Below are 26,103 nucleotides of genomic sequence, written 5' to 3'. Positions count from 1 at the left end.
GCCTAGTAAACATTAAATGCCCATTGCTCAATAAATGTTAGCTTTAATTAGAATTTGCTATAAGTACACTTTGATGAGAGGTACTTAAAAACACCCACGTTACTAAACCAACACTATTGGACCCAATTTCAAATGTACCTTGGGAGTGCTGATTTTCTTTTTGTTGCTGTACAAGTATTCATTAGGAAAATGTAAAGATAAAAGGAAGTAACATTTTTAAAGACTTATTATGTGTTTCAAGTTTATTATTTAATCTAGTTCTTCCATGTACTATTTCAATCATTCTTCCTAGCATTCACATAAAGTAAAGGTGTCATTTTACAAAAGAGTAGCCTGAGACGCAGACATTATCCAAGGTGGTATAGCTTATAAATGGAAGAGCAAGAGCCCAACCCTATCTGACTCTCTCTGCCTTTTAAATTTTGAACCATTCAATCTTACTCCCCTCAACTATCTATATTTTGGGACAATGGTATATACAATATGTTAGGTTTGAGGTATACTTGTGTCTCAAATGCCACTGTTCATATATAGTCCACTGCGAGATCTATAGGTTCAGTCAAGATGTTTATCTCACTCTGAATATGATTCTTAGTTTTGGTGGCTTTCAAATCTCAGGAACCTTAATGACAGTATGGCATCTTTGAGAAATGCAAGTATGAACATTCCTGTGATTCGTTGCCTTTTTCAAGAGTTTGTTCATTTAATAAATTACAAAAGTAAATTATAGTAAGCCTACAATAGTAACAAAACATTCAGATAAATCATACAAACCCACTTTTAACTTTAGAAGATATATTCTTAATGCTACACTAAAACAAACAAACAATGGTGAAAACATACATTTTTTTTTTTAAGTTCCACAGGAATTTTCTTTCTTATCAACTCTCCACAGAAAATTGATTAAGCATTCTGTAAAGAAATTCATATAAAAATTGGTCTGAGGGAAATAATGATTGCTTCTGAACACTGGAATGAAAATTTGCTTAGATTTGCTGCAGAATTAAGAGTCTGTATTTTATGAAAATTATTGGCAGTAGCAGACCACATCAAAAGTATTCTGAAATAATGCTTCTAGCTCTCTCAGAAACTCATTACATCAAAAAAAAAAAAAAAAAAAAAAGCCTAATAGTAGAAGAGTTCAAACAATAGTCCCAGAACTTCCTGGAGACATTTAGAATTCATATATAATCTTTAAACTGATATGAAAAAAAAAACTACTAATAGAAATTGTTCTGGTACTATAATTGAAAGTAAGCATGGAGTCTCTGAAAATAATCAACTGATATAGTATAGGCAATGCCAATAGACCAACATAATACTCAGAGTAATAGTGAGTGAAAAAGTGTTGCAGTCTTTTGTTGATAACATTGTTGAGTTCAGGTTCCATGCTCCTGTTGCTCACTCTTATCACTCTTGGTTATTATTAACAATTTCATATATGTTCCACTCTGTTTTTAATTTTTGTTTTTTTTTTTCTCTGACCCTTTTAAAATTTTTAGGAAAAACACAACAGATATATAATAGCTTCATGAGAAAACCAGAATGCAAAGCCATGAAATGAAGGATTTCACTTTGTCAACCTGGTCAGTTTCCCTAGAAATTCAATTACTATATTGGCTTTTATCTGTTCCACTGGGCATTTACTGAGAACATTGGCTATTATGAACTACCACCTAGATACTTGGTTATTGTTACTTTGTGTTTATCTAAAATCCGTTCAAGGATTTCAAGAGATTTTTATTATGCTCCATACCTACCATTTGTAGGAAAGTTTCATTGTTTTACTTAAAAGTGATAGGCACTTTATTTTCTCAGGGACATACTTCACTTGTTCACTGTGTCTATTTCTAAAAAAATTCTGTAGCTTCATCATAACTTTCTCATACCCATAACTCCTCGGTCCCTTTCATACAATGTACTTAATATTCTAATTTATTATCTTGGAATCAAGTCTCATTCTTAGAACTTGTTTAAACTCTGGGCAGTTTTTAATTTACAAGTAGTTTTAGGAATCTCTCTTTGCATAGAGTTATGAAATAACTAAAATTCAAATAATGTAGTAAAATCTTTTCAAAGTTTTCCTTTGATTCATTGACATGATCCTGAGATTCTCATGTGTGCATCTCCCTAGAAGTCCTCATTTTAACAGTTTTTTTCAGTACCCCTAACATCTTAAAACTTAGTCATTCAGACACCACCCACCCGCCCTCTGACACCTTCTTCCTGATTGAAAGAGGCATTTATGTATATGAGTCACCTCCTGCCAGCTTCACAAGAATTACATAAAAGCAATCTGCCAACCAGCTTGGCCTAAGGACAGAAAATCACATTCAGTGTCAATGTGAAAGTCATTCTGGCTTGTGGAGAATCACAATAGAGCACTTTAAAGACTTAACTCTCAGGATATCAAGCCTTAATCTACACTCTCTACTGTGAATGAGTGAAATTTATAAATGTTATAGTTTCATCAGGTTGTCCTAAACTTCTTGGCCTAATAATAGTAAATCCATTTTAAACACTTTAAATTTATTTTAAAAGAAAACTGAAATGTTAATTCAAACCCACGAAAGATTACATATATATGTAATACATACGCATATATATGCATATACATAAACACACAAGATTTTATATATGTATAGAGAGAGAATTTAAGAAACATAAAATGAGTGAGACATTATCTTTCTGCACTAAAATAAAAATATTAGTGTGGAAAGATTTAAAAGGCATGGTTTGTGGGAAGAAAGGTTGTTTTATATTCTAAAAAAAAAGAATTGAAAGACTTGTCTATATCAGATATTATACTTGGAAAGTATATTAGTCAAGATATTTTTAGTTTTCTTGTTTCTAGACAAGACAGCTCAGACCATATGGAGATATGGGTTTAAATCCCTTCTGCCTCTTATTTACTGTATGGTTTTAGATAGCTTAACCTATCTAAGCTTCGGTTTCCTTAAATGTAAAGTAGCATTCATGGTTTATGCCTTGCCTCTCTTGAGTTGTTGTAAGGATCAGATGATATGTGGAAGCTTTTTGTGAATTATAAGCAATAATACAAATGTAACATTACATTATTTTATCTCAAAAGCAAAATTACAGCATTCTAGTAGCACAAAATATAGTGCTCCATTAAAGCACATGTGCACACATGGAGGGTCAGCTCACCATTTCTGCTAGATCCTCTGTAGCACTTGCCTTTCTTCAGGAATAACTTGGGACCTCTGAGTTGGCTGCCATTGTGCAGGATCACTAGGAACACTGAGAAAGTCATAATTCTTCCTACCTGATAAAGAGAATCCTAGAAGGTTTTTGTATCCGTATTCCCTTCTTTTCTTACCACCAGTCTCCCACCCATACATTCACAGATTCATGGAACCATCACCTTGTCATAATATCTCAGAGTGGGAGGACTTCTCTCAGCCATGAATAGCCCTAATTGGTTCCAGTTTATCCTAGGAATTCAGTGCCATCTAACAGAATTGGATCTTCGGCTGCCAGGCTAGAACTTCTCTAGTGTTCATATTTGGCCTGTATTATTGGGGGTGGGGTATAGGGGGGAAGTGGTGGAGATAAGGGAGTGTGTCTCTGAAAGGCATAAATTATTGTCTTTCTGAGAAAGATTACTTTTTAAAGATTCTTTTCCAGTTTGCATAATAGGCTTTCTCTCTCTGTTACAAAGGACCACAGGCAAAATATGCATACTTAAGGCCAAATACAGACTTATTACCCTTCTCCCAAGAGACAGTTCCAAGTTCTGAACCTAGATTTCAATGCAAGACAGGCTGACCTTACCGGTTCTCTACTAGGATAGGATTCCCCAAGTAGAACCTGTGGGATGTTGTTAGACACGACTGGAATATGGGGTGTTTTCAGGTACTGAGAAACTCACCATACTAGGGATGTTAGAGAATTACAATGTTACGTAATTTTTTTTCTTTCTTTGGTTTTAGTTCCTACCCCTATTCAGAGTGAAATTGAAAATAAGTAGAACAGTTGGCAAAAACCTTAGTTACCACTTGGATTTTCTGTGAAAGTACCAGTCAAGTAACAGAAATGATAGACATCTACATAAACCCCACTGGGATCCAGTTTTTAAAAGATTGAGAATAAAAATGAGAGAAGTGAGAATAATATTTTAAACTATTCCTTATCTGGGCAGCCTGGGTGGCTCAGTGGTTTAGCGCTACCTTCAGCCCAGGGTGTGATCCTGGGGGCCTAGGATGGAGTCCAGCGTCGGACTCCCTGCATGGAGCCTGCTCCTCCCACTGCCTGTGTCTGTGCCTCTCTCTCAATCTGTGTCTCTCATGAATAAATAAATAAAATCTTTTTAAAAATAAAATAAAATAAAAAAATAAACTATTCCTTATCAAAATAATCACAATTCAGAATTTGACGAAAGCAGATTTTTAGGATTATCAGCAGTTACTAAAACCATGGTCAAAACAGAACAGGAGTTTTTCCCCTATGTTGATCTTAGGGCATTTAATTGTGAATAACAAGCAAGCTAACACAGCATATAAATAAACATGAAACTCAAAAGTATCTAAAATGAGTGCGCAGTGTTCTTCTCAGTGAACTCAAAATTAGGAATGGTTAGGGCCTGAGTGGCTGCACGTTGCACCTGCCCACAGCACCAGGATGCCTAGAGAAAGAACATCTCTACTCTGAGTCTCCTCAGCACCTTTAGAGTGGCTCTTGGAATGGTAATTTTACACAATCCATCATAACAAACTTCCAAAACAAATTGCAATTTGTTTTTGGCCAATTTTGTATAACTTTATTAATCTCTGAAATGTTTGCATTCAAATTAACTGTCCAAAACACACTTTTAAAACTCACTGTGCATATTTTCAAACAGAATAATAAAGAATAAAATGGGGTGGTAACTTCCTTGACATTTCGATCGTGTCTTAATTGAGAAGTTTAGGTATTAAGTCATAGCCTCTCTGTCCAGGCTGTGCTGGCTCGCTGATAGCCAGTTGCCTCCGTTATGATATTAGCAGATTGCATATAAGACAAAGGGGGAGTATAGGGCACTGTAGATCTATTCAAATAAGGAAGTTGTGTTCCATAGGTTCACAGAATAACAAGTTTAGCTCTTATTTAGAATTTATAATATTGGAAGCATTTGCAGAAAAAGAACATTTTTAAAAACTTTTTGAAAGATTTTAACCAATCATACAGAAATAAGTCAAATAATTTGATTCGTAAGTTCCTTCTTCCTGAAACATGGAATATTTGTGATTTTTTTAGTGATGTGCAGACAGTAATGTAGAACCTAGGCAGTTCTATCACTGACGCACTTTAGTTTTAGTTTTAGATGAAGTTATATTTGTAATGAAACAAATTTCCCATTAAGGAACTGAATAGATATTGCCCTGAACTTCTGGAGTAGTAGAAGACTCCCATCTAGGTCATTAATTTGCATCTGAACTGGGTCACTGAGAACAAACAACTGTTTGGTGACCTAAATCAAATAAAATAAGTTCAATAAAGCCAGGAGGGGAAATGGAATAAATAACAGCATCTTTTCTCAGTTTTAGAGCCAACTTACCAATTACAATTCAAAATTTATGTCAAAAAAAAAAACAAAACAAAACAAAAAAAATTAAAAAAAAACAAAAAACAAAAAAAAATCAAAAAAAAAAAAAAAACAAAATTTATGTCAAGCCTAGGATTTATTATTAGAAAAGATCCTGAGAATGGTCTGAAGTCACAATGTTAGCAAATGTGATCTTTAATATTCTGTTTAATGATTTCAAAGATTAAAACACTGAAGTTTCTATTCTGTGCTTTGCCTGTGTACATATGATACCCACATGCCAATTACATATCATCATCTGGTGAGTATTTCCATCTTCTTTTCAAACAGGAGGCATATGACAGAGTATTTTATAACAAGTGATACATTTAAGAATAAAAAGAGTTTCATGTAACTGGAGCCCATTATCAATTCTGAGCAATTAAGAGTAAGACATAAACTTTGAGAACAAGGTGGAAGCAGAGTGATAACTAGGGAGAAAAATCTAGTCAAAAAGGGACATGTCAAGCTAACTCCATCATGGACATAAATGCCACCACCCCTGTTGTAGCCCAAAGGGCACACCTAAGAAGACAAAACTCACAGGGTTAGAGCACCAATGGAAAGAGACCACCTGTCACAAACACAATTGATAAAACAACTATCTACTTGGCCCATGGAGCAGCTATAACAAAGGACCATCTGATCCTCATGGCATTGTCTCACGGGACACCTTTCCTTCACCATTAGGAATAAGAAGCCACCTAAACTACCTTCTCCTTCATTTATATAGCTAACACAGCCCTGCTGAGAGAACGTAATAGGGCACTGAGCCATACTGCATTTTAATTCCACATTTCACAAAGAGGTGAATGTCAGATATTTCAAACAGTGAGCAAAAATTTGAGAGCAAATCCAATTTAAATTGAAATGTTCTGCTTTGAGAAGTCAGTTTTTAAGGCATTTGTAAACCACTGAAAGGCATATTCTAAAATGGAATGAACTGCGCCATCTTATTAAAGCCAATGGGGATGCATATGAAGTCAGCAGTCATGGGCTATTTTTTTTTTTTTTTTTTTTTTTAGTCATGGGCTTTTTAACTATGCATTAATTGGCTGTGGGTTCTTTGACCTTTAATTAATTAAAATAGACACATTTTCTATTTGCAAGAAAAACTTGAAATCATACAAACTGGGGGAGCAATACAAACAAGCTGCTATTTATCTCATCAACAAATAAATATAAAACCTGATGTTGAAATCTGCAAGCACTATTATGACTGATTCTGATTTTATTATTTAAAACCTTTAACTTTTCATAACTTTTTTCACTCAAAAGTAAAAAAAGAAATCAGGAAAGGAAGGAAATACTTCCCTTTAGGTAAATTAACCAGACATAAGTAATATTCAAATGTCTGTGACCTAGCCCCAGTATTAAAAGAGGCCTTTTTAGTAGAGAATAATTCCAGGCCAAAATTCTAGAGGTTTTATGAAGTATATTTTTACAAGACAGTCTGATTGGATCAGCTATGAAGAGATGAAATTAAGATAATATACATGAGTAGAATTATATTTTGCAAATTTAACAAAAAGTGGTATGTTTTTGTTTTGCTTTGGTTAACTTTTTAACTTGTATAGAGAACAATTAAAAATATTCTATTATGGGATGCCTGGGTGGCTCAGTCGGTTGAGTGTCTGCCTTTGGCCCAGGGTGTGTTCCTGAAGACTCGGGATTGAGTCCCATGTGGGGTTTCCTGCAGGGAGCCTGCTTCTCTCTCCACCTGTGTCTGCCTCTCTCTGTGTCTCTCATGAATAGATAAACAAATAATTAAAAAAATATATTATATTAAAACCAAGGTAAATTATCAAAAAATCTCCTAGGATTTTTCAGTTAAGCATAGACTCCGAAGAAATTTTTTTCTTTATAGGGACCATGTCAATGTATAGAGCAAAGTCTCAGAAATATTAGGGACAGGCAGTAATAGGTTTATCCTCCTGTTCAAAGACAGATGCTTCAGTGCAACAATTTGAGAAATACCAGGTTTGGCAATCTCTAAAATATCTTCCACCTCGAACATTCTGTGATTCTACTCTGTGATTATCATAATTTTTTATGCATGCTTAGTTCCACCCCAAGCAGAGGACTCTCTAGTCAGGTTCTGGGTGCCAAAAACTTCTTTCATCCTCTAAGGAAATAAATAAAGGACCATCTCTATGAAAGAACTCCTGGGGTCTTTTTCCTTTTCTAATTCTAGTAATATGCTTTCCCTACCATATCCACTGTACTACAACCAATATGGAACTAATAGTAGTGCCCGACATATTAATTGTTCATTTTTTATATTTGTATTATAGTTGAGTCTGTTTTATATTCCTATCATTTTTTTTCCTTTTTTAAACCACTCATGTCTGATATTCATCACTTTTAATGTTATACATACTTTTTAGAATTAAGTTTTTTTTTTTTTTTTTACAAATAAGATACAAGTTTTATTGACCTTTTGGGAAATTAAGTTTCCAGACTTTTTAAAATCAAAAGACCCCACAAAAACAAAGGATATGGACGCATATGTTAATTCAGTGACTTCTCTCCCTTGAGCCCTGGAACAGTGGCAGCAAAAACAATGAAGGCCATGGTGTGCACAGACACCAGGAACACTAGCCACATCCTAGGACTTCAGGGTCTTTGTTTTAGGACCAGGGTAATGGCCATAGGTGAACATCCTGCTATCCCACTATGACAACCAAAGGCAGGGACCCCTCCTCCCAACAGAAGCCAGTCCTTCTCCACTTGATCTTAGCCAAAAGGCTGAGAAGCCATTCCCTCTCTTCATGAGCCCAGTTTTGTTCTCAATCTCTCCACACACAGTGATCAGAACCCCCAACATTAAAGGTGGCTTAAACAATAAAGCTTTTATTACCATACATTCCAGGGAAGTGTGAGACAGTTCTAGGGATGGATAAATCCATGACAGGTACCATGTGTAGTGTCAACTATGTCTGTGGAAATGATTAACCTTCTCTGGAAGCCCACAGGAGGAATAGTTCAGCTACTCTTGACCAGAGCTTGGTCACAGACATATTAAAATTTATTAAAATTTTATTGTGATCATCATGTTCAAGGCACTAAGCTTTTAACAGACTACATCATCCAGAACTTATAACCCTATGAGGTAGGCATTGTCACCCATTTTTTTTTTTTTTCAGAACATGGGAATTGAGGCAAAGGAAAGGCATTTGCCAAGGTGAAAAGCTACTCAGTGTCCTTGGAACTGGGATTCAAGCCCAGGAACTTTCCCTCCAGAAACCACATTATTATCTTTCTTAATAGCCTCCCAATGAGAATATTGTCAGAAAGTCATAGTAAATTATTCTGGTAGCTTGACTTGGCTTGAAGTCTTTGTCAAATGTTAGGCCATTTCTATTTCTGGTCTCTTCAAGTTGGCTGGCCTTTTCTCTCTTTCCATGTTTAGAATCAGCATCCTTTTTGCTTTTGCTGCTATTCCAGAGAACTCAGAATGGTCTAAAGAAAACATTTTTCTCAGTTTTAGTTACTTCTTTAGTTCCAGAACTGTACTTCAGCTTCAGACTCAATTACCTGAATTTCTTATTCAGAAAGCATTGATTCATTTGCTTAGTCATTCAACAAATTTTATGAGGGGCAGGCACTGGGCAAACTTCAGTGAATGAAGCAAGCCAAGTCCCTGCTCTCATATTTCCTATGTTTGGTGGGAATAGAGAACAATAAATAAGTATACAGTATAACATATTAGGTACTGACAGATGCTGTGGATTAAGTAACGTATGGCAAAGAAGATAGGAAAGTCGGGGCCTCAGGAGATATTGCCAAATTTATAAGGATGGTCTGGGAAAGCCTCTCTGATAAGGTAATATTTGAGCAGAGACATAAAAGAAATACAAATTTAAAAAATGTAATCATCTGGGCGAGAGAGGCATAACACCAAGAGTAAAGGGCCAGATGCAAAAATAATTCCGGAGTGCTTCCCTAACAACAGGAATGTCTTTGGACTGGACCTAAATGCGAAGAATGGGTTGATGGCTAAAATTGTTTGACTCACTTATAAGTCATTCAAGAATGGTATTTAATTATAAACCATCTTCCAGAAAACTTATTTTAAACTATAGTAATATTTTTATACATTGTTTACCATTTTAGAGAATAAAAAACTTTTCTCATATGTCATCTTCTCAAAACATCCTGTCACTGAGTGACGGGTCTGATTTGATTACTCTAGCAACTAACAAAGGGCCTGACACATAGAAGGTACTTAGTGAATATATATTTAATTAATGAGTTGATTAATTAACTCAATGGCTAACTTTTAATTTTTCAACTTTATCATGTTCATTTTTATTGAAATTCAGTGATTGGATTATAGTGCAGTGAACCTTCAGAGGCTGTGGAGGTACACTCAGCCATTTGCCTCCACTCTAATACATTTAGTTTTTGTGTTGATTTACACTTTTTCTGCCTACCTTTTCCATTAAGTTCTTAGCATCTTTTCTTGTGGTCAGTTTCTCTAAGGTAATTTATCCAATCTACTATATTTTTGGAAAACAAATCACAAAGCTTGTATACCTACATGTAAAATAAAGTGATTAAAAGTGAGAGCATGAAACCCTTCCTTAAAGAATAAGTTCAATAGCTTTAATATTTGCTTCTGGGTACCTGTTCTGATCTCATAGGCATTTTTCTTATTTCCACATTTACAGTTAGGCTCCAGCAGACTAAAGTTGCTGGGCAAAATACATACTTATGCGTTTACTCCAGCTTTCATCCAAAAAAAAAAATCATAAAGCATTTCAGTCCATTCCACAAAGGATCTATAATCTGATCTAAAACTACACTAGGAGGTTCTTCATTGAACCAAACTTGACCTTATTACCTGAAGCACCCAGAGGTCTGTCTGAGCCCCATTTATCCCTCACTGAAGCAAGAGCTTCTGTCCAGTGTTGATGACCCATCCACTTTGTGCAACATGATTAGAAAAATCCCTTGGAATGGGACACTTATAATGTGTTCTCTCCATGAAAGCCATCACTTCTATTTACCGTTCAGTTGTCCTATGTAATTTCCCAATCAAATGTTATTCTCTTCTCCTCTGGCTGAGAATTATTGAGGTATTACCATTCATTCATTTTTTCCCATTTTTCAGCAAATAGCTATTGGGAGCCTATTGTGTGCCAAGCACTGCTTTCAACACTACAGATCAAGTATTGTAAAAATAGAAATTATATCTACTCTATTAGAATGCCTCTCTTTGAATGGAGGAGAGCTAAATGAATAGTTATAAATAAATACACACCAATAGTAATGAGTCCTATAAAGAGAAGAACAAACCAAGAGTAAGAAAAATAGGAAGCACAAAAGCAAAAAAAAAAAAAAAAATTAAATATATCTGTAAAAATCAGTCAAAAAAAGCACAATATAAAAGGCTATAAAATATGATATCAAGGATCTAAAATGTAGAGGAAAGAAGGGTAAAGAATGAGTTCAAAATAAATAAACAATAGCTTAACATAGACTGCTATATGTAGAAGAAATTATACAAAAACAATGCAAAAAATAGAGAGAAAGAAATTCAAGTATATCACAAAATACAACCAGCAAACCTTGAAAAATGAGAAGAAAGAATCAGAGAAAAACTGAAAAAACAAAACAAGTAACAAAATGGAAATAAATACACATCTATTAATAATTATGTTGGATATAATTGGACTAAACACTCCAATCAAAAGACATAAGGTGTCGGATAAAATAACAAGAACTCCTCTATATGCTGCCTACAAGAGACACATTTCAGACCTAAAGACACCGGCAGATTGAAAGTGAGGGGATGAAGAAACATTTATCATGTAAATATATGTCAAAAGAAAGCTGGAGCAGCAATACTTATATTGGACAAAATAGATGTTAAAACAGACTGTAACAGGAAACAAAGAAGGACACTACATAATCATAAAGGGAACAATCCAACAAGAAAGTATAACAATTGTAAATATTTGTGCACTCCACACGGAAGCACCTAAATATATAAAACGATTCATACATACAAAAGGAATTAATTGATAATAATACAATAATAGTAGGGGACTTTAATGCCCCACCTACATTGATGGACAGATCATCTAAACAGAAAATAAACAAAGAAACAATGCCTTTGAATGACACATTGGATTAGATGGATTTTACATTTATTCAGAAGATTCCATCTTAAAACAGTGAAAACACAATCTTTTCAAATGTACACGGAACATCCCCCAGAATATATCCCTTATTAGATTACAAACACACCTCAATAAATACAGAGGGACTGAAGTCATTGCATGCATCTTTACTGATCACAAAACTATGAAACTAGAAGTCAACCACAAGGAAAGATTCAGGAAGACCATAAATATATACATGTTAAAAAACATGCTAATAAACAATAAATGGTCAACCAAGAAATCAAAGAGTACATGAAAATGAGAATACAGCAGTCCAAAGCCTATGGGATGCAGCAAGGGTAATCATAAAAGGAAAATATATAGCAATACAGGCCTACCTCAAGAAGCAAGAAAAACCTAATGTAAACAACCTAAACATACACCTAAAGATGATAGAAAAGAACAACAGAGTTTAAAGCCAGCAGGGGGACAAATAAAGATTAGGGCAGAAATAAATGACATAGAAACTAAAAAAGAACAAAAAACCAAACAAAAGAAACAGAACAGATCAATGAAACCAGGAGCTGGTTCTTTGAAAAAATTAACCAAATTTGTAAACATCTACCCAGACCTATCAAGAAGAACAGAGAAAGGATCCAAATAAATAAAATCATTAATGAGAGAAGAGAAATTACAACCAATACCATACATACAAATAATTTTAAGAGAATATTATGAAAAACTATATGCCAACAAATGGGACAGCCTGGAAAAAATGGATAAATTTCTAGAAACTTATAAATTACCAAAACTGAAAGAGGAAGAAATAGAAAACTGGAACAGACAAATGCTACCAAAAAAATGAATAAATAATCAAAAAACTCCCAACAAACAAAAGTCCAAGACCAGATGTCTTCATAGGTGAATCCTACCAAACGTTGAAAGAAGAATTAATACCTGTTCTTTGCAAAATATTCCAAGAACTATAAAAGGAAGGAAAACTTCCAAATTCATTCTATGAGTCTTACATTGCCCTGATACCAAAATCAGATGAAGACACCAATAAAAAATAACTACAGGTCAATATCCCTGATGAACATAGATGCAAAGAACTGATTCAACTCAATACCCCCAAATAATAATTCAATTAAACAAATAAATAATCCTATTAAAAATGGGCAGAAGACATGAACCGACATTTCTCCAAAAAACATCCAGATGGCCAACAGGCATATGAAAAGATGCTCAAGATCACTCATCAGGGAAATGCAAATCAAAACTACAGTGATATCATCTCACACTTGTCAGAATGACTAAAATAAAAAACAAAAGAAACAAGTGTTGGCAAGGATGTGGAGAAAGAGGAACCTTCTTGTACTGTTAGTGGAAATGCAAACTGGTGCAGCCACTGTGGAAAACAGTATGGAGGTTCCTCAAAAAGTTAAAAATAGAACTACCCTATAACCATCAATTGCACTACTGCATATTGACCACAAAAACACTAGTTCAAAGGGATACACGGATCCTGCTATGTTTATAGCAGCATTATTTACAATAGCCAAATTATGAAAGCAGCCCGTGTCCATCAATTGATGAATGGATAAAGATGTGGTACACACACACACACACACACATACACACACGAATATTACTCAGCCATAAAAAAAGAATGAAATCTTGCCATTTGCAACAATGTGTTTGGAGCTAGAGGGTACTATGCTAAGCGAGAAAGATAAATACCATATGATTTCACTCATATATATGGAGTTTAAGAAACAAAACAAATGAACAAAGGGGAAAAAAGAGGACAGGCAAACCAAGAAACAGAGTCTTAACCTTAACAGACTGATGGTTACCAGAGGGGAGATTGGTGAAACAGGTGATGGAGATTAAGGAGTGCACTTGTTGTGATGAGCATGGAAGCTATATGGAAGTGTTGATCACTATATTGTACACTTGAAACTGATATTACACTGTATGTAACTATACTGGAATTCAAATTTAAAAATTAAAAAGAAAAGAACATGCTACTTAAGAGGTTTCCAACATATCTCTGCAGTCATTGGAGGAAATCTAATTTACTCTGAGGTAAGAGTATGTGAGTTGAGATGCCTCAGTCCTCTCATATGGAATCCTACACCTCTGCTTCCTTTTCTGCTTTGCTGCTAAAAGCAAGTATTTTAAATTATTAAGGTGTTAAAATTATGTTTATTACAACACATAAAAACATTTTTCTGTATAACTGAATGAGTGAGATATAACTTATAGTTTCCTAAAGATACTATATTGTAAGAAACTGTGAACTACTTTTATGTTTCTTTTTTTTAAAAAGTACATTAGTATTTTGACCATTTAAGTATATCAACCATAAACTAGAGTATGCATAACAATTTCAAGTGAATACTTACAATAGTGCTTAATTGTTCTCTATTTTCCCACTCATATATCATTTGCCAGCTTCATGTCAACAAATATTCTAGCAAAACCATCTCTTATCCAGGGATCCCTGGGTGGCGCAGCGGTTTGGCGCCTGCCTTTGGCCCAGGGCGCGATCCTGGAGACACGGGATCGAGTCCCACGTCGGGCTCCCGGTGCATGGAGCCTGCTTCTCCCTCTGCCCATGTCTCTGCCTCTCTCTCTCTCTCTCTCTCTCTCTCTCTCTCTCTCTCTCTGTGACTATCATAAATAAAAATTAAAAAAAAAAAACATCTCTTATCTGTATAATTTAGAGGTTATGTATAATGTATGCTCTGGACCAGTTTAAATATGTAACAGAAATAATTTAAGATTACTATATACCTGTTTTCTCCCTGCTTTCACATAAAACTTTGTCTTTATTACCAAAATACAAACAATAAATTATGTCAATGTTGAGTTGGAGAATGAAGAATTCACTAAGGTCACTTAGAAAAGAATACAAAGCCCTGTAAAAGTTACTATAATACAGCTGCTTTTATCATCTTCCTCTTTTCCTTAAAATCCCCAGTGCTGATTAGACAACCCCCAAAGTACTAAGTCCCAATTTGAAAATACCATTTGAAATTTTAGGCATATGCTTGATTTTATTCCAAATTGGTAACAGTGAGAAAAGAAGGTGGAATTTTGTGATAGGATGATAAGGAGTTTCTAAGATTCAGGGAAAGGGACAAATGATTCCATTCACAGAGCTAAAACGCCACTTCTATGTGCTAGAAAAGGTTTTAGGGCCATATTTCCGTTTTCTCATTTGATCTGTATATTAAATCCACAAGCAGTATATTGTTATCATTATTTCCCAGAGGAGGAAACTGATTTGGAGAAGTTCAGTGCCTTGGCCAGGCTTATACAGCAGTCAAATGGCAGAGACATTTAGTCACCCTCATTCCAAATCAGCTGTTCATTCATCATGCCATGTTAGGGCACTCACTCAAGGTCTGAGCATTCAGCATATGGTGGCCATGGCTTAAGGTAACGTCAACAATAAGCAAGATAATCTCTAACACACCTCCCTATAATTAGCAAATTCCTGGGTGAAAGTTCCCTATCCATTTTCCCAAATGTGATAGGGCTCATGTAAATCATGGAAAACACCCTCCAACCTTTGGTATTTATATTTTAAATTAGCAGGATAAACATAATTTCCCCCTTTTTGTGTGTAGGCTTTAAATTTAGAATATGAACAACTAAAAACTGAGTGATTGTTTTACTGTCAGGAATGTTATTGTCAGGTAGTAGGCTCCAAGTCTATAGGTTTTTTTGTCAAAAGAGAGTTTAAATACTGTTACCAAAAGTGGCCAAATCTGATGTATTCCACTAGCTTCTTACAGGCAATTGCCTGCCTTTTCTTATTTCCCACCCCAGTGCCATTGTGTAGGCAAGTCAAATAGTATAGTTGGCCCTGGCCTTATTGTTCATTGTTTTCCTCTAAACCTGTCTTCCCCCTAATTGTGCAAGATGGCTTCACTCTAATATTCTGCCCAGTTAACTGTTTTCAGCAAATTTTAGTGTTTTCCTGGTCTGGGAACAGGTCCTATAATAGAGAACCTTCCTAGTTCTGAACCTGGTGAGAAGGAGACTGAGGTGACAGCTATGACCCTTCCAGCCTTTCAGCATCCCGCAGTCCACCTCCACACCACCTGGACTGATGGACTGCTCTTTACTATGTATGCCACTGGGTAAATATTCCTAGTTGGGCTGACCATTCACTGACCAACCTAGTCTTCCTATCCCCCTCATACCTTTAGGTTTTAGAACGTAGGAGGGACAACCAGTTAATGAAAATGATACAAAGAGCCACCTCTTATTCCCTTCTGGTGGAGTTTGTCACAGAAGGCTTTATACGCCAATGATTAACAGTGTTCAATGTGAGTATTCTTGCTGTTTCTGTGGGCAACAGAAGCAGTGAGCTTTGAAATCCAAATTCCTGCCTCAAATCACTTCCTCAGCACTTAACTGGCTGTGTGACTAGGGGAAAGTCACTTAAACTATGTAAATCAGGTCTCCTGTGTCTGAAGTGGGAATAATGATCTTTTACATTAAATAACTCTGATGCCAGAGTGTTGCATGTTTCTATAGAGATAGGTATGTAATTAGATACAAGATCTTACAATTAGCTGCCCAATTGGTTTCATTTACTTAGCAGATACAGATACATTATATATATTCATAACTAGTATTTGGCTGATTAAGAAAATATTGACTCTAAAAATTCTGTGCTGAAACACTATTTTTGCCTGCTGCTGCTGAAAAACCATACCCAGCACTAAAATTTCTTCCCAAGCTTTAATTTGGCTCACCGACTCCTTTAGTTACCTTATAAAAAATAAAACAGGTCAAAATAATCATCTGGGAAACAGATAAAATACATAAACTTAGTTCACGTTCCCTCAAAGAATGTCACACATGTGATGAATACTAACATATAATACATTTTTGCAGTTATATTTGAATTTTGTCTCCAATTTACTTTAATTGATATGTTCATTCTGTTAAAGAAAGTTGGAGAAAATCCAGAGATATATAAAAGCTCCCATTTTGCTCAGTTCTCAGAGCTCGATTTCTTTAAATTAGATCTCCTTGGCCTTTAACTGGATCTTTAAATGCTTGCAAGTGGTTTTAGCTTTGTAGAATGAAGACCCAAAAACTAAGTTAGTGGGGTAGTATACAGATTCAATATTTGAAAAAATCATTTTGGAAATAGTCAAATTTTCATGTTAAACTATATTCCTGGTTCAACTGTTATAATTTTAACTGGATTTTATATTCTCTTTTAATACTTCCATAAGCATTTCAAATTTACTGAAAAATTGTTTGCCAAGGGATAAGCAGAATTATTCTTATCTTCTTATTGCCTGCAGAAACGGCTACTTCACTGCTATATAAATATGTATTGATACACAGAGCAGTATTTATATTATATAAAAAAATGTAAATAACCTAAATGTACAACAGGAAGATCAAATGATTAAATAAATTATAGGGCACCAATTTGATGCAGTATTCTGCTCCCATTAACAAGTTTTGGAAGGTTAATGTGACAGGAGAAAGCTCTTAACATGCTATTAAGTGACAAAGCAAAATTTGAAATTCTGCATTTTTAGTAATTATTGTTATAGTTCTAATTTTTTATTTATGGCTCTAATTTCACTTACCTGTACATCTATATATCTGCATATATTTTAGTAGTTATTGGTAAAGATGGGAGAGAATTCCATCATAATATTAACTTTTCCTATAAGGTGGATTTATTAGTGATTTTGACTTTTTCACTAGAAATAATGACGTATTATTTTAAAAATAATTATTGATGCATGGAACAGCTAAAAATAAAAATAAAAGTATTATTGTTCCATAATTGATGATTCCTAACAGTAGAAATCTATGTTCTTAGAGTTCTTGGCCTGGAGGTACCTAAATGGTACCTCTGCAGATGGTTATGATTCTTTACCTTCTTCTCCATGACCAAAATACTCTGCACATCATAGAGGGTTTGCTTGTCCAAAATGCATGTGGTTTTCTGAATTTGGTATTAGAACATTGATTTGGCTTATTATGATTAGATTTTTAGATATCACGCCATTTTGACATGTTGCACATAAAGAGTAAAGCAAAGGATCATTTATATCATTTTTGTAATATTTTATTTATCGTAATAATAGACTATCTTAACTTTAAATAGACTAGTGCTGAATAAAATCATTCTAGCAATGAGGAGTTTAATGAAAATGACATAATCTAAGAATATTGCTGGGTGCTCTAGCTTCTAGTACAAAAGCATATTTTGAAAAGATAGAAGTAATGGATGAATATATAATATTGTTCCCATATATACACCCAAAATCTGGTCCATGAAAATAGATAGATAGAGAGATAAAATACATACATATAAAGATTAAAAATATTACTGTTTATCTTAAGTATATAAAATATCTAGAAATAAATTTCCCTCTTCACCATATATAGGAATAATTTTAGTATCTACCATCTGTTTCAATATATCTTTTATGTGTTTTATTGTTTCTAGAATGTCAAATAAATGTATAAAATGTGAACTCAAACCTGCACAATCAGTGCTACTTCAAAAATTTAAAGCAATGTATTCTAGTTGATTTAGAGATTAGTTCCCAAGTACATTATTTAGCTTCTAAGGCCTATGAACAGGACAGGCTTATTTGTTTGTTCTTATCAAGTAAGTTTTAAAAGACAGAGTCACAAAGCAAAGTTCAAGTTTAATTTAACATTTTATTTTCAAAAGACAAAAAACTTCTAACTTTAAAGCATTGAACACAGAAGAAATTATTTTAAAATGGATTTCAAATCTATATTTTAACCATTGAATAAAGTGAGTAGACTGAATAAATGAAATGAATAAGATAGATAAAGAAGAAGATAAAATATAAGGGGAAGGAACAATAGGAAGAGCCAGCTAGAATGTTTACCAGGGAGAAAAAATGAAAAAGTAGAAGGAGGGAGGGAAGGCTGGAGGACACTGAGGGTAAATAAAATAAGAAAAACAACTTTAACTAAATGAGACAGATAGATGATATAATGGTCAGTAATATATAATATATACATATATAGGGGCGCCTGGGTGGCTCAGTCAGTTCAGTGTCCAACTCTTGATTTCTCTCCCTCTCCCTCTGCCCCTCCCCCCCATCATGTGCACGCTCTCTAAAATAAATCTTTAAAATGTATATAACTACTGGTATTATATCAACACCTAATATTTTATGCCACTTTTAAAAAAATACTTATCAAGCACTCCTGCAAATATTGGCTCTTTTATAATCCTCATCACAACTCTAGGACTTAGACAACTGTCTCGACTCTAACAAATGAAGGGAAAAGTTCAGAGAATATGAATTGTTTAACATCACTGACAATAACAACAATAATATTAATATGAGTGATAGTAGCAGCAGCAATATTAGAGGAGCAGGAACTAATATTGTTGAACACCTATCATGTGCCTATCACTGTGCCAAGAGTATAAAAAAGCATGTCACCCTCGCAACAGTGCTTTGAGATAATTAATATTTATTTTTTAAACATTTTATTTATTTGTTCATGTTCTTCAAAAGGGGATATCGTGATAAGTTTCTTTTATTTAGAGAGAGGCAGAGACATAGGCAGAGGGAGAAGCAGGCTCACTGCAGAGAGCCCGATACAAGACTTGATTCCAGGACACCGGGATCACTTTAGTAGGTGATAGGATAAATAAGTTATATCTGTTTATCTTCCAAAAAAAGATTGAGACCTTGAACATGAATCAGACCAGGCTTTCAGGTGTCAGCTAAGCTACCAGAAAAAGAAGATCCTATTGTGGGCCCAGCTGAAGGGGGAAATAGGAGGAGGATGGGAGAAAGAGTACCTAATATGGAATCAGGCAATCATATCCTTCATCTATGATTTACCACTAATTTTATCTGTGAAAATGAGCAAGTCATCACTCCTCAGTTTCCTTGTGTGTAAAAGAATGTTCACTAAGATCCTTTACAAATCTAACATCTGTTGTTACTTTCTGGCTAGTTGAAATGGGTACTCAACTACGGTAGTCTGTGTAGGGAGGGTGGCAGGGAGAGAAAGAATATAAGAATAGGAATTTAAATAAGAATGAGAAAAAAAAGAAGTCTATTAAAAATTCATAGCATAGTGGCACCTGGGTGGCTCAGTGGTTGACCATCTGCCTTTGTCTCAGGTCCTGGTACTGGGGCCCTGGGATCAAGTCCTGCATCGGGCTCCTCCCAGGGAGCCTGCTTCTCCCTCTGCCTATGTCTCTGCCTCTATCTCTGTGTCTCTGATAAATAAATAAAATCTTTTTTTTTTAAAGTCATAGCATAGTAAATATAAGATGTAATATTTAAAACTCTGTTTTAAGAGTTTTACTGTCAGAAGTAGGGGGTTTTGTTTGTTTTTTTAATGAAAGGCCAAATAAGAAATTTATTTTATCATGATATCCCCTTTTGAAGAACAATCACTATCTTCTGGGAATCTAAAACCTAAAGATTGAAAAATCTTAGATTTTGAAGACCAAAGACATATCTGAGAAATAAAAATGTTTCTTTCAACATATGTTCTTGCATAGTTTCCCTTAAAGAGTGTCCTTCTTTTGACAATTGGTGATCCATGTCCCTGAGAAGTGAAAGGCGATATATTTTATGTATTAGATAATAGTTCCTTAAATACATGCAGAATAAACTTTACATATAACTTCCTTTTTCTAGCTGACACTTTTTGGTGATTTATTGCAAGCTAAAGGATAAATATGTGTATATGTTTATGTAATCTTGAAAGCATCTCTCTAGTTGTAAAGTGATAAAGACACTACTTTCCATCATTTAATTCTCTCACATACAAAGGAGTAGTTTTACCCTTTGAATAAAAAAGGAAGATACCTTTTAAAACTTCTCAATGCCATTCTCTAACCTGATACTTGTTGGTTTGTTTTTTTTTTTAACTGTGTATTTCAGGCCCTGCTTGACACTCAGAATCTTTTGCGTGCACAAATCACAAATTTTACATTCAACCTGGGATTTTCAGGAAAATTTTACCATACAGGTAAGAACAAAGAGGTTATTCTTATAAGGCCTCTCTGACCACTCTTTTTAAAAATTGTGACCCCCCCTTCCCACATTCCATGCCTCTCTCCATTTTTATTTTCTTCATATTATTCAATTCCACTTAATATATCATTTTTTAACTTTTACAAAATGTTGATGGTTTTAAAGTTTATTCACCATGTTATAATAGCCTAATGGCCTTTCTTTTCTACTGAACTATAATTTACATAAATAAAAGTGCGTAAGTAATAAGTGTAGTGCTCAGTGAATTTTCACAAACCAGCATGCAAATCAAGAGAGAGAACACTATCAGAATCCTCCCCTTCGCCCACCTGTGTACTTCTTCACAGTCACTAGCCTCCCTCAAAGAAATCCACTATCCTGACTTCTAATATTACAAACTAGTTTGCCTGGCTTTGAGACGTGTGTAAAAAGAAATCATACAGTATGGACTCTTCTATAGTCAGCTTGTTTTATTCAATATTATTCTAGTTCTACAGATATTACTGTGTATAGCTGTAATTCTTTTATTTTCATTACTTTATAGTATTTCATTGTTTGAATATACCAAAATTCCTTTCCAATATAAATGGTTGGATTTTTCCTAGTCTTTAGCTTTTTTTGAATAATCATGTTAAGAACATTTTTGTACCTATCCTTCAGAGGACATAAGTATTCTTTCCTTCTGATTGGCAATTGAAGTAGGATTTTTAGTAAATTTACACGTAAATTTTAGAATTTACATGTATTGGTAAATTCTAACTATATCATAGAATTAACAATGTGAAGAGCAATGCTATATTGAATTAGTAAATGATCTTATTTCTAAATTCCAAATTTGGTCAATGAATGATAGTTAAGGGCCTTGAACTTGGAATTGTTTAATCTGGGTTACAGTTTATAGGTAGGAGAATAAAACTTGACCATGTTGTGTTGTGAAAGAAAATCACTATAAAATACTAAGAATAATTAAAAGCTTTCTTTCCAAATATAATAGAAACATAATAAAATACTGATGGCAACTGAACTTTTTGTCCAGTGCTGAATGCTAAAGAATGACTCTGGCCGGTTGCTCTTTCCTTGTTGTTTCTGAAAGATTTCTCCTCTTTCTTTTCTTGGGCACTTCCCACAATTCACAATAAACATCCCCAGTAAGAAACTAGGTCTGTCCCAACCTTGTCAGTGACTTGGCAAGGTCACTTTCCAAATACCAATTTCCTTCTTTAAAGAATACCAATTTCCAAATACCAATTTCCTTCTTTAAAGAATAGAGTTATGAGGGGCTCTTATCTCATAGGTAAGGTTAGTGAGAATTAAATGAGATGATGCTTATAAGACAGTTAATGGGGATCCCTGGGTGGCGCAGTGGTTTAGCGCCTGCCTTTGGCCCAGGGCGCGATCCTGGAGATCCGGGATCGAATCCCACGTCGGGCTTCCGGTGCATGGAGCCTGCTTCTCCCTCTGCCTGTGTCTCTGCCTCTCTCTCTCTGTGTGTGACTATCATAAATAAATAAAAATTTAAAAAAAAAAAAAAAAAAAAAAAGACAGTTAATGCTTGACAAAAAGGTACAGTCTCTAATCAATGATGATTTTCAATGTCATGGTAGGAAAAGCGAAGATAAAATACTGAAGAGACACAAGCTATTTAAATAGATACATAATAAAATAATAATTTGCAATAACTTTGTAAGATTTCAGCATAATTTTGTAACAAATTAAGAAATAACACTTAAAATTGAGGAATTTGACTTCTAGTTCTCTCTTCCTCCAGTTCTAACAAAGGTGGGCAAAATCAGAAAAGAAAAGAGCCCAAGACATCCAACCACAGCAATGTTTCAACTGCTTTTTATCATAATTTTTAAAGTAATAAGCAATAGATAACTTGTTCTCAGTATAATTAATTCTGATGTAAAACATTCTCAAAGTAAGATTAAATAAAATCAGATGAGAAAGAGTTATTTAAAGAGGGGGAGGCATACATTTATGCTTACTATGAATTTATATAAATCTACTAAAGGGCAAATATCATTTGTCTAATTTCTTCATGATTCAAATGTATGAATATTTGAATAGCAGATTTCACCATGATATTCGGGAAAGGACAACAAATGCCTGAGCTATCCTTCCAAAGCTACCTTTCCACTATCCTGATAAAGAAACTTAGGGTAAAGTCAACTAGAAAAATGAACAAAGGAGAGATGAGAAGAAAGATTCAGGGAAAGATAAGAGTTATAGGGGACAGGGGATAGAGATTTAAAGCAGTAGGCAGGGTAGCTTTTCATAATCTAGGAAATCTCATCTCACACTCCCAAGCTTACTTTATTCAGAGGAGGTAGAAGTTGGAGATGCACCAATTACTGGGAAACCTCAAGAAATTTATGCCTTTTTTCACTGTGTGGAAGTAAAAATTCAATAAGTAATTGATTGTAATCTTAACTAATATGGGTCCTGAGGACATACAAAATGTTAAGCAAGAGGAGAGTCTCTTGGATGTAAGTAGAGATGCTTAATCGTGGGGAAACAAAATGACATCTGACATCATCTTTATGTCAAAAAAAACCCACATGTATTTAAGCATCAGCAGTCAATGTAAAACTGCTGCTTCACCCAGGTCACCGTATTTATCACCTAAAAGGTAGCAGGACCCAAGATCTGAATGTCATTGCCTAGGGTCATTAGAGATTCTAAATCCTGAATCCATATTCCTATTCCTTTGAATTCCTCTCTAGAAGTTTTCCCTGAGCTGTAAAATAATCACTTAGAAGCCCCAAGATGCCTTTGTTGGTAACTCATTAATCAGGCCAGTCAGTTAATATGATGGCATGGTCAATTCTTGAACACAATGTCCTATCTGCCACATAACACCAGGTGAGACCTTCCCCCATACCCTCATGCATTATCATGGAATAAAACTCAAGGAGACCCACAAAAGACACAAGGAGAGCAGAGTGGGAAACATAAAACAGAAAGGAAGAAGGCATTTTAGATTACCCAGTATGTGCCAGGATTATACCGCCTCTTCTTCCCCAAAATAATAAAATAGGTATTGCTATCCATCTCTTTACCTACATAACTACAGACATTAAAGGGGTTACATGACTTGCCCACAATCACACAACTCAAATGTGTTGGAACCTACAAATAAACACAAACTTCTAACTCTAGAGTTTATCCTTGTTCCACTATATTGTGGTAACATGAATGTGTGATGAAGAGGAAAAAGTTAGGGAAATAAAACAGATTAAATTTAATGGTGCCTTTTATATATAAAGAAAAAAGTTTCTTCATAGCAGCCATGTATTTAACCATATAACAGTGAAATGGAGGTCTATCCTTGTTGAAGAATTGTTATTCCCCTCATTCTACATTACTAATCCTTGTTCTTCCTATATAAATGAGAATGACTAGCAGCCTCATGCTAGGCCTTTATCTTTGCTAAGTCACTTTCACTGCCCAGTAAATCATAGGGACTGGTTCTTTTCCTGCCAGTGGGCTCTGTCTGCCTTCTGTTGGGAAAATGAAGAGAAAAGCATTAGTAACAAGCACTGCACTTAGTTGGCTGGGCCAGGGCAGCAGTCTGCCCTCTGTCTTTAGCCTGTAGGGCACTATTTTCATATCAGAAAAATGAAATTTTTGAAAATATGAGAGAACATTTTCTCTACACAGAGGGGACATCATTTGAAGAACCTACTATTCTATATTCTAGGAGCTTGTTAGATTCAGTGTTGGGGCTGAAATTTAAGTGTGGCTGCATAACTTTATGATGATTAATATCATCTTATGATATGCCAGGTACTAGTAAGGTATCCTATACAGCTCTGATTTCATGCTTTAGTAAAGAAACAGAAAGGGTCCTATCCCCCTCAAGTTAAGAAAATTGTAGATTTTCCCACACTCAACTAAACTGCAGGTCAGGGAAAATGGAGGAAATAAAATATGCCCAAATAAGGAAAATCTAAGGAATGACAACAGGGTTGACTCTTAAGGATATAAGAATTTCTTGATGGAAAGTCTGCTTCAAGGAACTTAAGAGAAAGGACAAGCCTGGAAAACATGAGTACCACCAAGGAACAGCTTGGCTTGTTTTACTAAGACTTTATTACTTCACAGCCTCTTTACTTCATTTCACCCTTTCTTCCCTTTAGTTTTCCCTAATTTTCCAAATAACAATTCCTACATTTCCTTTTTTCCTTGTTTATGCCTTAGTTTTCACTAAATACTGAGTAGGTTCTTCTCAGAACTAATGAGAAACCTAAATAAATTATGGAATTATTGTGACTGTGATATCAAAACCTATGTCAGGATGATCTACTGCTGGAATTCTGTCACTCACTTCTTTATTCTTATTCCCTTGATTCCATTTCATACTTATCCCCCCATTCTCTCCAAACTAAAGATCATAAAAATATGCTAAAAGAATTGGGACACCTGGGTGGCTCAGTAGTTGAGCATCTGCCTTCAACTCAGGGCATAATCCTAGAGTCCTGGGATCAAGTCCCACATCGGGCTCTCTGCATGGAGCCTGCTTCTCCCTCTGCCTGTGTTTCTGCCTCTCTCTTTCTGTGTGTCTTTCATGAATAAATAAATAAAACCTTCAAAAAAAGTTGCTAAAAGAGTTTGAATGTCCTTGGGAATGGTTGCATATTTCCATTTTGCAGTCGTTTTATACCTGTGTCTCATGTTGAAAACTTTCAAAAGAGTTTTGTCACAGTCTTTGTTCCCCAAGTAACAGATTTTCCTTTGCTACATTTCATGTTCAAAACCTTATATGTAACAAAAAAAGTATAAATGGTATCTTCTAAATACATATATGTGAATACATAATTGGATGGATGGATGGATAGATACACAGACAGTCACTGTAACTGGAATTAACTGAATAGTCTTTTTTCCCTTGAAGGAACTGAAGAGGAAGATGAAGGGGATGACCATCTTCTGGGGTGTGTGGATGAGTTTTGGTGGTTTCCTCATATGTGGAGCCATATGCAACCCCACCTCTTCCATAATGAGTCATCTTTGGTGGAGCAGATGATTCTCAACAAAAAATTTGCCTTAGTAAGTAACTCACTTTGAATATTACACTGAACTATTGTACCCTGACATTAGAACAACTTGGTATTGCAGCCTTTCAGGATGTGACTTTTGATATGTATTGGATGCTCAGTACTATCCCTAATGTTTTGAGGGTCTAATTTAAGAAAAAATCCACAGGGCTGGAGTTAAGATGGGGAGTAGGGGACCCTAAGTTTGTCTGTCCCATGAATACATCTAGGTCATTATCAAATCATTCTGAACACCTGTGACATCAAACGGATATCTGAGAAAAGAAATGCTGCAATCCTACAAGTAGAAAGACGACCACTTTATGAAA

General features: G+C 34.9%; 1 protein-coding gene across 1 annotated transcript in view; it reads left to right on the top strand.

Moving 5' to 3' along the window:
• LOC129521110 (bifunctional heparan sulfate N-deacetylase/N-sulfotransferase 3) overlaps positions 1-26,103 on the top strand; it is a 160,427-nt gene that overhangs the window by 35,082 nt on the left and 99,242 nt on the right. The window contains exons 3-4 of the mRNA XM_055342329.1: positions 20,643-20,730; positions 25,633-25,787. Of these exons, the coding sequence (XP_055198304.1) occupies positions 20,643-20,730; positions 25,633-25,787 (243 nt within the window). The remainder of the gene's footprint in view (positions 1-20,642; positions 20,731-25,632; positions 25,788-26,103) is intronic.

The sequence above is a fragment of the Nyctereutes procyonoides genome, unplaced genomic scaffold (genome assembly GCF_905146905.1).
Source record: "Nyctereutes procyonoides isolate TBG_1078 unplaced genomic scaffold, NYPRO_anot_genome, whole genome shotgun sequence".
Classification (NCBI taxonomy): domain Eukaryota; kingdom Metazoa; phylum Chordata; class Mammalia; order Carnivora; family Canidae; genus Nyctereutes; species Nyctereutes procyonoides.
The sequence above is the reverse complement of the archived record's forward strand: the minus strand, read 5'-3'. Positions and strand labels throughout refer to the sequence as shown.